The 17230-nt window shown below is 43.4% G+C and overlaps 1 protein-coding gene across 1 annotated transcript; it reads left to right on the top strand.

Moving 5' to 3' along the window:
* Positions 1-80: 80 nt before the first annotated feature.
* Positions 81-5172, top strand: SOWAHC (sosondowah ankyrin repeat domain family member C). Its single transcript, XM_061377839.1, has one exon. The coding sequence runs from the start codon at positions 199-201 to the stop codon at positions 1723-1725; it is 1527 nt and encodes a 508-aa protein (XP_061233823.1). The 5' UTR covers positions 81-198; the 3' UTR covers positions 1726-5172.
* Positions 5173-17230: the final 12058 nt, after the last annotated feature.

Below are 17230 nucleotides of genomic sequence, written 5' to 3' on the forward strand. Positions count from 1 at the left end.
CTGCTGCCGTTGGGGCGGGCCCCTCCTCCCTGCCGGAGGGTGGCGCGGCGCGGCTCGGCGCCACCGCGGCCGTGATTGCTGGGGCATGCCGCCGCCGCTGCTGCCGCCGCCAGGAGGAGGGGCCTGGGCGGCAGCGGCTCAGCCGCGCCCGCGGCAGCCGAAGAAGCGGCGGTGCGACGCGATGGGGTAGCGGCGGTGATGGCGGAGCTGCGGCAGGAGTCGGTGGTGCGGTTCCTGGCGGAGCGGGGCGGGCGGGCTCGCAACGCGGAGCTGCTGGAGCATTTCCGGGACTGGCTCAGCCCCACCGAGCCCGGCCGCCGCGCCGCCGCCCGCCACCGCTTCAAGGAGCTGGTCAACGCTGTGGCCACCGTGCGACAGGAGCCCGGCACTGGCGTCAAGTACGTGCACCTCCGCCGACGGTACTGCACCCCGGAGCCCTCCGCCGCCGCCCTGAGCCCCGGAGAGAAGGAGCCGGCGGCGGTGGGGGACAGCGCGGAGCGGCCGATCCTGCCGCCCTCCCCTCAGGCGGGCGCTGAGGAGGTGCCGTCGCCGCCGGGCGAGGATGCTGGCAGCCGCTCTCAGCCCGCAGGGCGGCGGGGCGAACCTCCCCGGCCGAGCCCGGCGGCGGCTGGAGGCCAACGGAAGGGTTCGCGGCGGGGGCCGCCGCCCGGGCGCGGCGGAGGAGCAGGCGGCGGAGGAGCAGGCGGCGGTGAGGAGACCGCGGTAGCGGCGGGCCCGGGGCGGCCTCCGCCGGCGGAGGAGCCTGGGGCAGCGGAGAGCCCCCTCGGGACAGCGGCCCAGAGCGGTGGCCGCCGGAGCCTGCGGGAGGGGGCGCGGGGCGGTTCTCCCCAGCTGAAGCGTGGAGCCCCCCCGGGGGGGGCCCGCAGCCGCGGCGGCGACTCGGACAGCGCCTCGGTGGCTTCGTCGTCCGCCGAGGAGGAGGGGAGCACCACCGGCGCCGTGGCCTTGGACCCCCTGGAGCACGCCTGGATGCTGTCGGCCTCGGACGGGCGGTGGGAGAGCCTGGAGGGGCTGCTAAGCTGCGAGCCGGCGCTGCTCTGCAAGCGGGACTTCATCACCGGCTTCACGGTGCTGCACTGGGCCGCCAAGCACGGGCGGCAGGAGCTGCTGGCCACGCTGGTCAACTTCGCCCAGCGGCACCAGCTGCCTGTGGACATCAACGCCCGCACCAGCGGCGGGCACACCGCGCTGCACATAGCCGCCATGCACGGGCACGCCGAAGTGGTGAAACTGCTGGTAGGAGCCTACGACGCCGATGTGGACATCCGCGACTACAGCGGGCGCAAGGCTGCCCAGTACCTGCACCAGGGCACCTCGGGGGATATGCGCAGCCTCGTGGGTGCCCTGGAGGAGGAGGAGGAAGAGGAAGGGGCCACTGGCAATGGGAGCGGACGCTGGCGGCTCTCTAAGGTGCTGCCCTCCAATCTCATGAGCTACCGCCTTTCCCACCACCACCACCATCACAGCGCTGGGGAGGAAGCTGAGGGCACCGAAGGGGCAGCGGTGCCAGGCAAGGGCAAGGAGATGACGAGGAAAGCCTCCGGCAGCGGGCGGATGAAGCCTCGGCTTAACAAGATCCGCTTCAGGACTCAGATCATCCACAACACTCCCTCCTTTCGCGGTGACACTGAGGAGGAAGAGCACGAGGAGAAATCCCTGAAAGCATCGTTCAAGCTCAGGCCAAAGTCCAATGTCTTTGGATAAGGCCGAGGAGCAGGAGGTCTGGGAGGTGGGCACAAGGACCAAAAGGTGTAGCACAGAAGGTGAGGCAGGTACTAGTGTGTGCTCATCTACACCCACAGACTTGGCAGATGGGGTTTGAGTATATTGCTTTAACTCCCAGTTCAGTGGGGCCAGTGATCCCAGTGTGTCAGCAGGGGCTCTGGTGGCTTACAGCTCCCAAGAGCAGTTGCTTCGGCTGGGCTGTTGGTGCTGAAATGAGTGGCTGGCTGTGGGTGCATTGGGAAACACTGGGGTGTTTAAAAGCTGTGCTCCTTTTTCTCTAAAAGCAGCCTTTTAGAGAAAAAAACACAGAAACCTGTGTTAGTGAATCTGCTAGGATTAGCGAGTTGAGTGAGGGAGAGAAAAGTACAAATGCTCTCCTCTTATATATCAGCCGGTACTATAAAATACTTACAAACATCTTGCTATGTCAGAAGAACACCTCAGTTATATGCAAATATATTTCAAGTTTCTCTTTGACAGCAATACCACCTTGCACATTGTGGAGTTAGGTACCCTAAATGAGATGGTAGATAATGGTTTCTTGTCAGAGTCCAAGCTTCAACCCATCAAAGACTTCAGCTTGTGTTGACTTTATGCATTGAATATTGCCTCATTTGACATCGTAAATCTATTTTTCTAAAAACATAACCCATTGCACTGCAAACAATGAATAAAGTTAACCACATGCAGAAGTCTCTGCTGTCTGAGGTACTACTGAGCTTGCTCACCTTACCGCTCTTAGAATGCTAATACAAGATAATGGAAGCAAAGAGTCTTTTTATATATTTGGTATCTTATGTTTTATCTTAGGCAAAGCAATTTTATTTTAATCACTGTGAATTCTCAAGTGCCAGACCTAGTGCAGTTCCAGTTATTAAGTCTGGTCAGTTCTTGTTAATGTTGTTTGTGTAGCTCACTGCATTTAAAATCAGAAGATTTGCTGAAAATGTGTTTTGTGTGCTACCTGTGAAAGTCGTTCTCCTTTAGAAAAGAGCGCAGACACCATTGCATGAAATCTTCATGAAACACTAATACAGTCCTGTAATGTAATAGCTGCAGGTCTGGGTTCACTAGTGACTTCTGTGCCAATCCCTTCAACTGACTCTGTGCAGAAATGGAGAAAAAAAAAAATCAAAAGAGAAAGAAGAAAAAGAAAAAAAAGAGGTATGTGAATTCACACATAGGGTGAATGATTAGAACTCTGAAACTATCCCTGTTTATCATCCTGAGTGAAAGCAGTCTAATGACATGTTCTAGGCAAGTGATGGCAATGGTGTTTGGGTTCTTTTAAACCTGTATTTCCTGAGAAGTGATAACCAAGTCTTTGAACTCTTGTTTAACAACCTGGTGAGTCTTAATCTGATTGACAAGCCTATCCGTCTGCTAAAGCTTTCAGAAACCTTGAATCTTGTTTCTCTGCTTTAAAGGTAGCAATACTAGTGAAATATAGGAGGCAGATTTGTATCCAGATTCAGCTTTCCTTAAGAATGAGGTATTGAGCTGACCCTGGATCCTGAATGCTGCTCACAGTAGCAGCTCATCAGTGCTTAGCTATTAAGGTACCGCCAGTTTCAATGCAACATTTGTCAAAGCATGTTTCAAGTTGGCTTCCTCAGAATGCCTGTGCATGTCAGACTAGTAACTAACCAAAAGTAGATAGGCTTTGACGTGTTAAAATCCAGATCTAAGATACTGTTTAAATGCATGTCACAAGCTCTAGAGCACCTCACAGGGAAACTGCTGCTGAGTGCTGAGCACTTTGAAGGTAACAGCTGTCTAGCTGTTGCTGGTGACTTATATTTCTTGGAGCAGCAGGGGAAGGAAGTGATAGCAATTCATTGGTTTCAGACTTCCCATGCAGATAAATTACCAATTCCTGCTCTTTATGTCAAAACCCAATGAATAGCAGTATTTGCATAGGGTTGCAAGCGACACTTCGCTATTTCCGGGAAAAGTTATGTGAGGAAAAAAAAATGAATCTCTGCGTAGCATTAACTTTTGTGCAGAAAGACTAGGAATTATACAGAGGTTCAGCTTCAGTTTACGGTTTATAAACTATATTATTATAGATTTCATGTGCCTTCATTTTGGGTCGGTTGCCACAAATACGATGGATAAAATCAGTCTTGTAAAGCATTTTGTCTTTACATCTGTAGGACAGGACCAGAAATGTTCCCTCAGCCCTTCCCAGTGAAGCTGTAAACTTATACAATATGGGGTGTCTGAAAGGGGGTTAACAATCATACGGATTACACCACAGAGCTAATTCTTTTGTAACAGATAAGAGAATTAAATGCCTAAGTCTTAAACTTCCTTCACTCTGGAAGATAAATAGAACTGCTATTTATTAGACTTGTGTAGAAAGGAGGTTTCCTGACTGGACACTTGCAACACGAGCTCTCTTCAGCATGGGCACTTCTGAATTGAGCACATATTCCATACAACTACCATTGTCCAAATCTTATTAAGCTAACTTTCTGCTTTGAGAGTTTATAGTTCTTTCATATGAGCTGTTGAGCGAAGTGTTAATCTCATCACATGCAAATAGCAAAGAATTGCACACAAATATTGAGTCTTAGATAGCTGGTGGGGTCTGGGGAAGTAATTTAAGGGTTTCAATGCTTTGGGTTTGGAATATAGCACACTGTGGATTTTAAAAGGCTAACTGGAACATAGTTATATCTTGCATAACACAGTGGCACTTCAGTAGTTACTAAGGGAACTTGGAAAATAGTAAGGAGATGCCTCATTTATAACTCAATATTTGAAGTATCAAAGTGAAACTGTTGCTCTACTGATACTGTTAAGTTGTCAGTTCACGAAATTTCACCATAACGGTCCAGAGGTCATTGGGGGGGGGTGGGGATGTGAACAGAGCAAACATCTCTTTTGGTGTCTGTGATGTTGACAAATGGCTAGAAGACCACTAGTGTCTGTGCTACAGGACTGAAGCACTTTGGTTTCGCATTATGACTTGTTACATTCCACATGGTTACTTTTTATAACATGAGCTAAAACTTACGGTTTTTTGGACATAGGAAAGGCTTGATGCCCTGTGTTTCAGAATATTTACAGTCCAAAGGTACGTTTGAGTCAAATATTTTGGATACGTTGCCTAGAAAGATGTGAATTTGAAATAAAGTTCTATGGTACAGAAAACTGGAGCACTTAGTGTTGTCTTTTTAATGGTATGCCTGAAGTTACTGAATGTGTTCATTCACTTTTTAGGATGGTGTGTAAGGCAGCAAGACTGTAATGTAAGCATCTAATATCTTTTATTGTATCTTATGTTTAAAATATTTTAGAGGCCTGAAAGCCTGCCAGTTTTTATTAATACAACTTTTTATGGGTTTCTTCCTGAATGGATATGAGTTAACAAGCTGTAAGCTTTAGTTTTACTGAAATAAAAAGAGCCCATTAATTGTTTATGCTTGAATTGACTTCTGTATGCTACATGCTTAGGTGCTACTTGCATATTGGCTATTAGAATTATGTACCATTTTGTGGTTAGGGTTTTTTTATCATGAAGATGTCTGACATCATCTAACACTCAAAGAGTAAGACCCGGAAAAAATACAGTTAAATTGTTTGCAAGACAGTAACATTTTTCTTTGACAGTTACTCTCTAATAGCTCATGTCAAAGTAAATGAAGACAACAACTTTTTTCTTCTAGAGAAGTATGTCTAAATAAGGGCCTGGGAGAGTAGCATTGCTTAACTTAAAATAGTGCCCTGACCTTATGCCTATGCAGCTAAATATCTCTGACTCTGGGAAGACTAATACTAGTTTTGATCACTGTGTAAAGGTCAATACCTAATTAAAAAAGGTTTAGGATTAAGACTTTTTGTAACATGTCTTAACTACAGCTGGCAGCTTCTCTAAAGGGAAGTTTCATTTCATTACCAAGCTAGACTGTGGGATTTTGGTATATCTAAAAATTCTCTGAAGCTGTTGACTTACCAAAATATGTGTTAAAACTAGTAAACCTCATGGTGCCAGTAACTCCTCTGAGAGACATCCAGATTTGTGCTTAGACTGAAAAAAAGGCTCAGCCGTTACCATGCTGGTGGATCAGGATGCACACAGCTCCAAACTAAGCAACCCCAAATCAGCAGTTTGGGGACACGACTGAAAGGAGAAGGGATGAGGAAGCATTCTTGGAAGCTTAGGGGAGAGTGGGAGCCTGTGGGAAGCAGCTGAGGTTATGGGTGAGGTGGAGGGCTCAGTAGGAGAGTCTGAAATATATCCCTTCTCCTACAGACTAACAGTTGAGTGAGATGTCTTGCAGAGAGCTCTAATATAATTTAATGTCTGATGCTAGGTACTGTAGTTGTTCTCTTACCAACATTTCTTAGTGTAGCCAGTACTGTTTGCAAAAGCACAAGCAACCCTACAGCTGTTGTAGCAGTGTCCTGATACCTCAGGATGGCCCCACTCAACTTCAGGCTTCTCACTTGGAGAGAAGCCGTTCCTCATTGCATTACTAGATTATTTTTTCCATTGACTAGAAAGGAGGGGTAAGGGCAAACAGCTCTGACTTCATGTGCTTTGAGTTATATGGAACACATATGAACCTGAAGGCCATGGATTAAACTTCAGAGAGTTCATCCAGAAAGAAGTAGTTTAATCATGCGTTCTGGTTCCTTGTTGGCATTGAATGAAAGAAAAACAACAGAGGTACATACTGTTATTTTTTTCCATGTCCTCAACTGCGTGTGTGGAGAAGGAGTAAGTCTGAAATTACTATTAGGATTTGGAAGTGCTCTTCAGTTTGTGTTAAGCTGTGAAGTTTGATAGAAAAAAGTGGAACATAGGATTTCAAATTACCAGATTCGTTATAATGAAACATCATTTTTGTATCTGCTCCAGAATTTATCTTGTATCATATTTCAGTTTAAATAATACTGATGTGTCCTAATATACACGTATTAACTGGAAAAGCTGAGCCAAGCTACCATGTTTCGTTCATTTGTTTTAACAGAACTGTTACAGGGGAGGTGTTTCATCTTCTGTCAGAAAACCTGAAGAACACTTACTCTGAGATTTTTACAAGGAGTCAAGCTGCTAGTGGCATGCTGAAGAATTGCTTTAAAGGCAGGTAGTACTCGGGTCAAGTGCAAAAGCATTGTGTTCTTTCAGCTAGATTAGTCATGCCAAATGAACCACTGTGCTTTATGTGCACTTACCCTTCTGTATAGACAACCATAAACTGTCTCCTCCCCTAGATTTCTGAGAAGCATGAGAAGAATTTAGCAAGTCATACTAATCTGTTTGAATGCATCCTTATTTGATTAAAAGGCATTTAGAAAACCTGTGGTAGGGCTGTCAAGAGCTGCCAGTGGAGGTCAAAAGATACCTGTGTCCATGCATGCCTCTGCACTGATTCAGGTAAACCACTGAAGCTTACTGCTGTAAATATAAGCAGACAGCCTACAGAATGTATCCTTGAATCTGCCCTTGTACATGCGGAGAGACTTTGGAAGCTTAATCTTAAATGCTTCTAACCGCCAGAATAATTCAGTTGCCTGGGCTGTACCCAGAACTAGCCCTAGCTTTAGTTGAAACACTGAGAAATTCATCAGTGTTTTAACCCTGAAGGGCCTTTCGCTTCCTCTAGCTGGCTGTTGAGCTCTACCAGTTATTTCACTTTGCAGTTCCTTGAGTGCCTGAGAAACTGGTAGTAGAGTGGATATAAATAAGAGATACCTCTTTTGAAGCTGGTTGGGATGACGGTTCTTTGGGTGGGGTGGTTGGTTTTTCTGGCGGTGTGTTTTTTTTTTGTTGTGGGATGTTAAGATTAAGGTAAAGGATGTCTGCAGTATTTGTTGGGGCACAGAAATCCCTTCTAACAGTTCACGCTAAATAGGTGCTGTCCCTTTTACTGCTTTAAATACAGAAATACAAAATTAACTGTGCAGGCTATAGAGATGTCCTCTGTCACTGGACATAAGGTTGCAGGACATAAAGCCTCAAAGCACTGGAAAAAGTGTTTGTAACTCTTGAATAGATAAGGACATTTGTTTACTATTTCTTTTTGGTGTTACTTGTCACATAGTATCTCGCTATATGTATACCCCCCGGGAAGTAACTCTGTGACAATTTGGGAGAGTCTAATTAAAGGGTGCAGCTGGGTCCTTCTGGTTCAACTGCCTCCTGCAGCAGGGCCCTTAGCTACCGACAATGCACGTGTCCTCTGCCTCTTGAAACTTCCCTTTCTGTCACAGATGGGTTGGGTGGAACGGACTGCGGGTGTGGTACCTCCCATCCCATGTAGCCTGCAGCTGCACACGATGGGCTGTAGCACTGGTAAATCTGAAGCCTTTTGAAGCTGATGGCACTTCCAAACTTCCCTTGATAGGGATAGAAGGAGAGATGCTGCATCATTTCATCCACGTGTAACATTCATACATGTGTGAATAAATGGCATGAAATGAAATATGGATGAAACTGGCGTGTTGATCAGACTTTCACACTTAAGTAGTGCCAAGCAGCTCATAAACAAGGTATGGCTAATTAGAGTATGTTGGTAATCTTTAGCCACTGGGAGACATCAGTTGGATCAACACTGAACAGCTGCTACAGGGAACTACTGCAGAGGGGTTGCAGCAAAATTATCATATCTGTTCTTAGGATATATCATTTGTTAAGGATGATTTTTCATTGTGTAGGAGTTGCAAAATGAGTTAACTGCATTGTGGGTAATCACTTGCAGTACAGTATCCCAAAAAGTTTATTTTTAAAGGCTGTATATAGCAGGTCACTGACAGCTGTCAGGGTGATAGGAATTATTAGGCTTTTGGGTTTTAACCTGACATTATCTCATCTTCTAAAGTTTGCTTCTAGCTCCTACAGCAATCTCAGCTTTCTTTTAGCAAAATTTTGGTTTCTGGGACAACTAAAGCCATCCTCAGGAGAAAGTCCAGCTGAAAACACTGGTGCTCTTGTCCACAAAGATCCAGAGTCTTCCATATTTTAAAACAAAACCATTCCTGAAATTCATTATAAAAAATGAAAACCAGCAAAACCCAGGTAAGTTGTGTTTGATCTGGAAGATGTGCACCTTCACTAACAGCATCACTCTTCAGTGCCCCCATCCGTAAAGTGCTGGGTGGTTCTTGAACATGAAAGGGAAATGTGGTAGTAGCCTTTCTCCAGTGCTTACATTTGTGGGACTGGAACATGATGAGAGCCCAAACCTTTTTCCTGATTTGGAGTAAATTCTTCTGAAGTAGTGTTTGCAAACAGGCAGGTACAGATAAACAGGGACTTCTGTTGGATGCACGGAGGGACTGTGCTCTTTTTCTCTCTGAAACACCGGTTGTACAGCATAGCACTCATTACTTTTTACACTGTAGCAAAGTTCAAGATTTAACTTTTCAGAATAGGTGAAACCTCAGAGAATTCTAAATAGAAATGGATTTTCTTCTAGACTGGAGCACGCTGGCTGAAAGCAAAGCAACTGGTTTTCCACTAGGTAACAAAGACATGCTATGCAAATGTCCAAAAGCTTGTGCTGGGCAAAGTGCAGGAGTGTGGTGCTGTGCATCTTTATTCATCCCTTCTGCACCTACCCTCTTGTTTCCTGGCTACTTCCCTGCCCCCTTTTTTCTTCTACTTTTTAGTAGCTTGAATTGCACAAACATTAGTTAATAGATCTGTAAAACTCAGAAAAGGGGGATGCTTCAAATAAAGAAGTCTCTTTGTTAAGAATTAAATGGAAAAACTAAACATAAGCTTTCCTCTTCTGCTTTAAACTTCAAGAGTGGGAAGAACAAAGTTGTGTTGATGATAAAGGTCTCCAAATATAGCATTCTAATTATAACATAGACAAGAAACCTTAAAGTTGGTGGGAAAATGTCGAAAAAGATGATAGTTTCTACTTCATAATTTCAGTACTGTGTACCTTACGGACAGCCCTGTGAATAATAGACCACTTTGTATAATACACATGAAGCATAGTTCACAGGATTTCCATTGTTTATTCCATTAGCCATGTCAAAACTAGTACCTTTCACAGTGGATCCTAAATGGGAGTTCTGGCTAACCTGAGTGCCACCTCATCGTCCTTCGCCAATGAGCCCCTTTTGACGGCCATGTAGATGAATCCAAATTCTGGAAACCTTTGCCTCACATCCTATTAAAAGCAGAAGATTGTTACTTACAGATGACTAATAATTTTTAAAAGTCACTTCCCTACACACCCTTCAAATTGAATGTGTTATGTAAAGAGAAAGGAAAAAAATAGTAACCCATCTCAAACACGCCAGCACACACAGTGACTAAGCACTACAGGCCAACAGCTCTTTTTTTTAATCACGGAATGATTCTTGTGTTCCCCATTCCACCCTAGTGCTCATTAGGGGAGTCCCTTTCTGGTGCCTGTTTTAAATCTCTCTGAGCTGTTAACTTTAGTGGGTCAGTAATGAAGAATTACCTGCTCTGAGAATACTTTTTGTTTTTCCCAATGGTCTTTCTGGGAAGGAGTTGTTACTGTAAACTATGGAGCTGTTGTTGCCAGTGTGACTTTTTATGGTCCTTTACCACCTTGTGAAGATTTTGCCTGCTCTTGTGACTTGAGGTGGAATAAAACAACAGGGAGGTGAAACTGAGGAAGTAGAATTTGATCATTGGGAGTGAAGGAAATGTATTAGGCTTCAAAACTTCTGTTGATGACATTGCTACTGGTTGTAGGTTGGTGTTGGGAAATTGCAGTCTGTATCCAGTAATATCAGGTGGTGTTCAAATACAGGAAAGGATGTAGCTCCTCACCCACTGTCCCTAGTATCCTTGTGGCCTGCTCAAACAGTGGCATCCAGGCAGGGGTTATATATGCAAAATAGATGAAATGTGTGCATACATATATACATATTTGGCTAGGTGTTTTCTTACTTTTCTCTCACTCCTTGCTATGACTCTTCTGGGAGCCATTTGAAAATCTAGAAAAATAGCATTAAAGGGGTATTATTAGCCTAAATATAAATAAAATCTTTATTAGTTAATAAATAATAATAAATCTTCAAACTTACACTCTTAAAACCTAGTTTAAGCACACAATTGATTTCAGGTTAAGCTGATTTAATATTCCTAGGAGGGGACTTAAGCCCAGCCTAGTCGATGAATATCGACTCCAAGACTGGCTACAAGCCTTCAGCTGACAACTTACATTTAGATCTTGGGCTTGATAGCTGACTACCATGATGATGAGTGCTGCAGAAAATCTTCTTTGTGCATTCCTGCACTTTTTACAGATGAATTGCAGAAAATGTTTAAAAATTGACATTTTAAATTTAGTCTAATTTTTCAGTGTCATTCTAACTATGCACCAGTAAAGAGCCTCAGTAACCCTGTTGCTCCCTATTATCTGCTTTCTGAGTTGGGGAAAGTGAGAAAAGAATGGAAGTGGTGATTCTTGTTGTAGGATGCTCAGTTTCCTAGCGTTTCATCGTAACAGCAGTGTCACTCTACCTACACAGAGCAAATCTCTAGATTCTTTACAGACACTACTAAATTGGTTCCAATCCACACAAAACAATGGGAAATGCTGCTATAAAATATACCCAAAATTATAAGCCTGAGGAAATAAGAGGCATAAAAATGCTGTGTGAGTTGTCCAAGCTAACACAGGAAGGCTGGGAATAAGTAGGAAATATAATGTACTGTACCTGAAAAAAAAAGAATCTGTTCAACCTAATTCTCATTAAATATTTAAACCTACTGTTTAAAAAATGGAATTTATGTGGGATTCAAATATTTGCTAATTTTAGAGGTTTTGAATAACATCTTTAAATAGTTGTGGTTTCTTCACTCCCATGAATGATAGATAACTTTGCGTTTGCTAGTTGTTGCCCTTTTATTTCTCCACCCTGTGGCTTACAACGACAATGTGGCAATTCATAAATGAGTGGGTGACATTAAATGTCACTGTTAATCCTAGCTGGTATTGATGTAAAAGTTCTATTTGTGTTTGGTGGCTAAATCCTGCATCTAATAGAAAGCATGTATTAGTTCTCTTGTTGGACTAATTTTTTCTTTAACGGCACAGTGATGATGTATCTGCTTATGCACAGAAGCAGAAAAGACAGCAGATGGAATTGCAGTGTAAATTACAAACTGCAATCACAGTTGTGCACGGAGATAATAATAAAATTTTAGGGTTGTTTTCGTTTTGGCTGAAAATTGCTCTGTATTACACTAATTTATGTACATTTCTTCTGCTTCACTCCGCGGCTGTGATTAACTTGAAATTACTTACGATTACCCTTAGCCACACTTTCTTCATGTCAATTGCAGGGATAGATTTGCTGCTGGTGTGTGTCTGCCAACTTGTATTTTATCAGCAGCAGTATTAGGATCTTGACTGAGCAGAATGTATAGGGCTAATATGGTCATCAAAAAGTTAAATGCCTGTATAAGTTACACTTTTTAATCTTTTCTATAGTCAAAGGAGTGAAGAACAAGGGCCTTCTGAGAATAAATACTTTTAAGTCAACATAAAATTTTATGTCAATTACTCAATAGAGAGCCAGAGTTCTCCATCATTTGCACACCACAAACCATCTCACAGCAAATTCTGGCATTGCAGGCCAGTTGTTCATCCACAGAATATGGAATAACTTCAAAAAAGTACTCCATCCAACTTTTATTTCTTTCATTATGTTCTGATAATTACAAATTGAGCCAAATAAAACTTCAAAAGAGCCATACTAATGTACAAGCCCTATACCATTGTGTGAATAATCAGCTGCCTCTCCATGGACTACTGCAAAATACTCCATGCCCCAAAGCTTAAGAACTGCTACTCCAGGATTAAAAGTACCTTACTTGATCTGGGAACCCTAAGAAACTCAATAATAAAGTTTGATGTTTTGGGATCCTGACCAGCAGCAAAGCTCTGAAGTAGCAAACCAGCACCTGGAGGTGGCTTTATGCTCAATCCTTGAACTTATCCTGAGGTTTGATATTATACCTATGCAGGCCTACCTGGCTTTCCGCAGGAAAGACATGGATTATCCCTGTTCCATCCCCATCCTCCTCCCAAATACATGCCCCCACAGCCTCTTACACAAGACTGGCCAATTGTGCAGGGTCAGGCCCTTGAGCCTGCTAAGCCAGCTGAAAGCTAAAGCTGCCAATGCCTTTGAAATGAGTTCAAGACTTGGCTGAGGACTTTGGTGCTCGGAGAGTTTAGTTCCACCTCCAGGTCAAGAGCAGCTGAATGGGGATTTTCTGAAAGGACCTTTGGTGGGAAATATTTAGAAACCAAAAGCCACAAAGGGAAATAGTTCATTCTTGTTTTCTTGAAACACACTGAGAAGATCACAGGTGAGGATACAGAATCTCTTCTTTGAGGGGTGGTGGCAGTGGTTGGTCTTGTATGGCTTGCTCAACTAAAGTAATTTTCTGTTTCTACTCTGCAGTCATTCTCATCAGATCTCTTTTCAAATCTATTTCTTTTGTCCTTTTCTCCTAGGAATTCTATGGATTTGTTTCTTCACCTCATGTTATGGTGTACCCTGTTAGGCACTCTATACAAATAGGTATTGATGTTCACAGTGGAGAGCTTCCAGGAGCAGAGAACACTTTGCAGCAAAGAAGAGCGGTCATCTGCAGCATCCTTCGCAAACTGTTCAGCAGCCATTAATGGGAAAGAAAAAAAAGAAAAAGGAGCATTGATTGAAAAGCAGAAGTCTAACACCTCCCTAGTTTTTAATCCGAGTGTTATATCCAGCTCCAGTTCTCCCAAGCGTGGATTGTCAAAGAAAAGGAGCTGAAGCTCAGAACACATCAAGCTAACCTCTGCTCATACAAGGTTTAAAAGAAACAAGGGTCCAAAAACAAGCAGTGAAAACTGAAATAAACAAGTCCCCCTTAACAATTTTTTTTTTGGTTCTGACCAAAAGAACAACGAAAGCAAAAGTAGTTAGAAGTTTAAGAGAACAATAAAAGAACTAAGTAAAGATATTTAAAAAGCTCCCTTTTAAATTACTGGGATAAACTCTAGCATGACTGGCTCCTGCTTTACCAGAAAATGAGTAACAGTAACCTTCAGTCAGAGCTCCTTATCCTGCCCAGGTTTGTACCTTGTTGTAGCCCCTAAATGCTGGTTTGAATTTAAGAACTTAAATCTTTTTTCCTTTCTTTAAATCACCATGGAAAACATCCCATTCTTCAGCACTTCTCTGTGTGTAACACTGCTTCCATATTTGTTCTCTTTTGTTCTTTTCTAACAAATTTGGTATTTAAAAGGGGTCAGAGCTGGAGCTAATTCTGCTCAAGAAGACACTGTCATCTGCACTTAGATAGTTTATATCAAACTTTTCCTAGCTGGACATGGGGATTTCCTCAGGCTATTTAATGAAAAATATGTGGATAATATTCTAAAAGACCCAAATTAATCTTTTCTACAGAATCTAGACCTCCCATATACATTTGCAGTTTTAAGCTGTTCTCTTTACAAGCTTTGCTTAGACTCTGGAAATTCCTTTTCCATGCTAATACTTCAGCATTTCAGTTATGCTGCAGTTTAGCAGCAGTGACTCTCAAGTTGGAACAGCAGCATCAGAGGCAGTAACTGCAGCTGGCATTGTAGTGTTTTGAGGAACAGGCTGTGTACTGATACTGACTCAAAAAGAGCAATGTTTAACACAGGAAAAAATGCATTAATGCCAGCAGTAGCCCACACTGCCGTGGCTGCATCTGAATGAGACTTTCAAATGTCTTCATCATATTTCTCTATCATTTTGAGTTTTCGTGGAAGGGACAAGCCCTGGGTATTTGAGGCTGCTTTGTGGACATGAGGAGAAACATTGACACTGAAAAATCAACAGGAACTGGGGAGAAAAAGGCAAACTTTGAGTAATTCTCAGTCCAAAGGCATAGCTTTCTCTAACACTGTTTAGAGTAAGCCTGCCAACTACTCAAAGCCTACACTTTTTGCTGTAAGGGATACATGCTCTGTGCTCCCAAACAAACTGGTTTTCCCTCTATACTTGGAGAAAAAGATGATGCAGCATTATGAATCCTGCAGAAAAATTAGACTCATATAGCCAGGGAACAGGCTCCTTTGAGTTACACAACTATACTACACAGTTAATGTACCTAGGCTCCCAGGTGCTGCAATATGACAGTTCTGCCAAACTATGGGCTCCTTGCAACTAAACAAGGAGAAACCAGTCTTCTGCTAGCCCCATTCATATTGATTGAAAGCCCTTGACAACTTCTGAGCACTGTCTGCGGAGCTCATTTGGTGCTCATCTCCTTGCTGTGCTGGCCAGAAATAACCCTGCCAAAAAAAAGCAGAAGAAAAAGGTGAGCAGTTTCTGCAGGGTGACAATTTGCTCACCAATTCTAGTCTGAGGGTTCAAGATGGTTCAAGAGAAAGGACAAAGCAGCAATCAAGGCTGGAGGGACTAGGTTATGAACTATGGAGAATGGCTGGACTGCCCCTTCTGCCAGTGGCAAGCTGCTAGTAATCCTCAGAGGTACTCAGCCGGTATACCCAATGTTTACATGCGCACCTAGTGCATCTTACACACTGTGTTATATAGTTTAATTTAGACCTCTTTTACTGTCATTCGCTGGTTAATGGCAGTTACTTAAACAGGGGAAGTTTAGACTGGATATAAGGAGGAAATTCTTTACTGTTAGGGTGGTGAGGCACTGGAATGGGTTGCCCGGGGAGGCTGTGAATGCTCCATCCCTGGCAGTGTTCAGGGCCAGGTTGGACAAGGCCCTGGGTAACATGGTTTATTGTGAGGTGTCCCTGCCCACGGCAGGGAGGCTGGAACTTGATGATCTTGAGGTCCTTTCCAACCCTAACTATTCTATGATTCTATCTTCTTTGCAGCTTCCAGAGTTTTCTTAGTGCCAGAATTCAGACATATTTTGCAAGTAGAATTTCTGTGCCTCAGATTTGTGTCTTACTTATACTGATGCATTTTCCATGTAGCCCAGCTTTTCCTGACTATGAGGAGTTCTGTCTTCTGCTTCTCAAGGCAAGTGAAGCATTGCCTCTCTTGAGACCAGCAAATCCTTCCAATGAAGTATTCGGCAAATACCAACTCACAAAAGAATTACCTGATGAAAAAATTATTGTGTAACTGAGCATGTAGATGAAGGGCTTGGTCCTTAAGTGTGCACAGAGAGTAATAACCACAAGGCGACCAGCCAAATCAGAACAAAATGGAATGAAGACATCCTAACTGGTTAAATATGCTTGCTTGTAAATTACAATGGAGCCTCGCTAGCCAGAACCTACTGTATCAGAAGAGTAGTTTAGCTGAATACTAGCCTCCTACTGCGTAACGTGATTGCCACCAGAAGCATTTCTGTGCTTGTTTTAAAGTTATTGTTTCTTTGCTTTGTCCTATGCCAAAGTACCTTTTTTCCTTATTTTTAAAGCCATGGAGTACATAGTATAACCAGACAGCAAGCAAACACCAAATTGCAGTAATATGCTCTTTCAAATAATGACATATTGCAAAACACTCCAATTTGAAAGTTGGAATTAGAATATGAATTATATATGAAGATGAGGCATAATCCTTACTGGTTTATTTACACTGCATGCACCTTATGGCCACATCTTCCACCACATTAGCATGAAGGTACCACTGAGCTGGATTCTTCTTTCCAGAAATAGGTATGTCCACATCAAGATGGTTAACCCATTACAAGGCAGAAGAGGTCATGTGCAGACAAAGTTTTAGAGCTGAGGCATGCTGCCCTTAAGAGTAGGTATCTCTCATCTGTTTTTAGCAGAAATGTTCCTTCACCCCTGTACTGGCAGCAGCAAATAGCTGTTTGATAAGCTATTTGATAATATGTAAGCTGTTTGATAAGACAGCAAATTTGGCTTCTAGGATCAAGAAGGAGAAGAAAGCTGAAGCATGGATTGGAAATCCAACACAAAGTGATCTTAAAATTTGGGGTGAAGTTGAAGGGTGAGCATCAGAGCTGCACCTGAGCTGCAGCACAAGGCAGTAGTCATGTTTTCACAGGAGAATTACTCAGAGCCCCGCAGTCCCTCTGCTCATGGTGGAGAAAGACTGGCACTTCGAGAGCTGACCCAGAGAAAGGGGGGCTGCCACCCTCTGGAACTTGCCCTGAATCTGGGTTGCATCTCAGGTGCCACTCACAAAAAAGGAGTCATAAAAAATCAGTGTTCTAATGGCTATGCCTTAAATCCATATATATATATATATACAGGAAATCTAAATGGGTTACATTGTCACTAGGAATTTCTGCTTACTTTAACACCCATATGGAGATCTCTTGCTCCCCATATTAGAGTCATTTCAGAACAAGAGGTTTTAATTTTCTTCCATCATCTCAAGACACCTCCATCTGTGCACAGCGTAGGCAGATTCATTTTCTCTAAGACTCCTGCCAGCAAACCAGGACTGGGGGCCCTCAGGACACTCACCAGAGGAAATGGGCAGTGGGGTCTGCAACCACTGTCCCATGACTATTTGCATCCCCCTC

Source organism: Neopsephotus bourkii, unplaced genomic scaffold (assembly GCF_033783945.1).
Source record: "Neopsephotus bourkii isolate Nb327-2 ecotype Australia unplaced genomic scaffold, CSIRO-AGI_Nbou_v1 NB_1760, whole genome shotgun sequence".
Lineage (NCBI taxonomy): Eukaryota > Metazoa > Chordata > Aves > Psittaciformes > Psittacidae > Neopsephotus > Neopsephotus bourkii.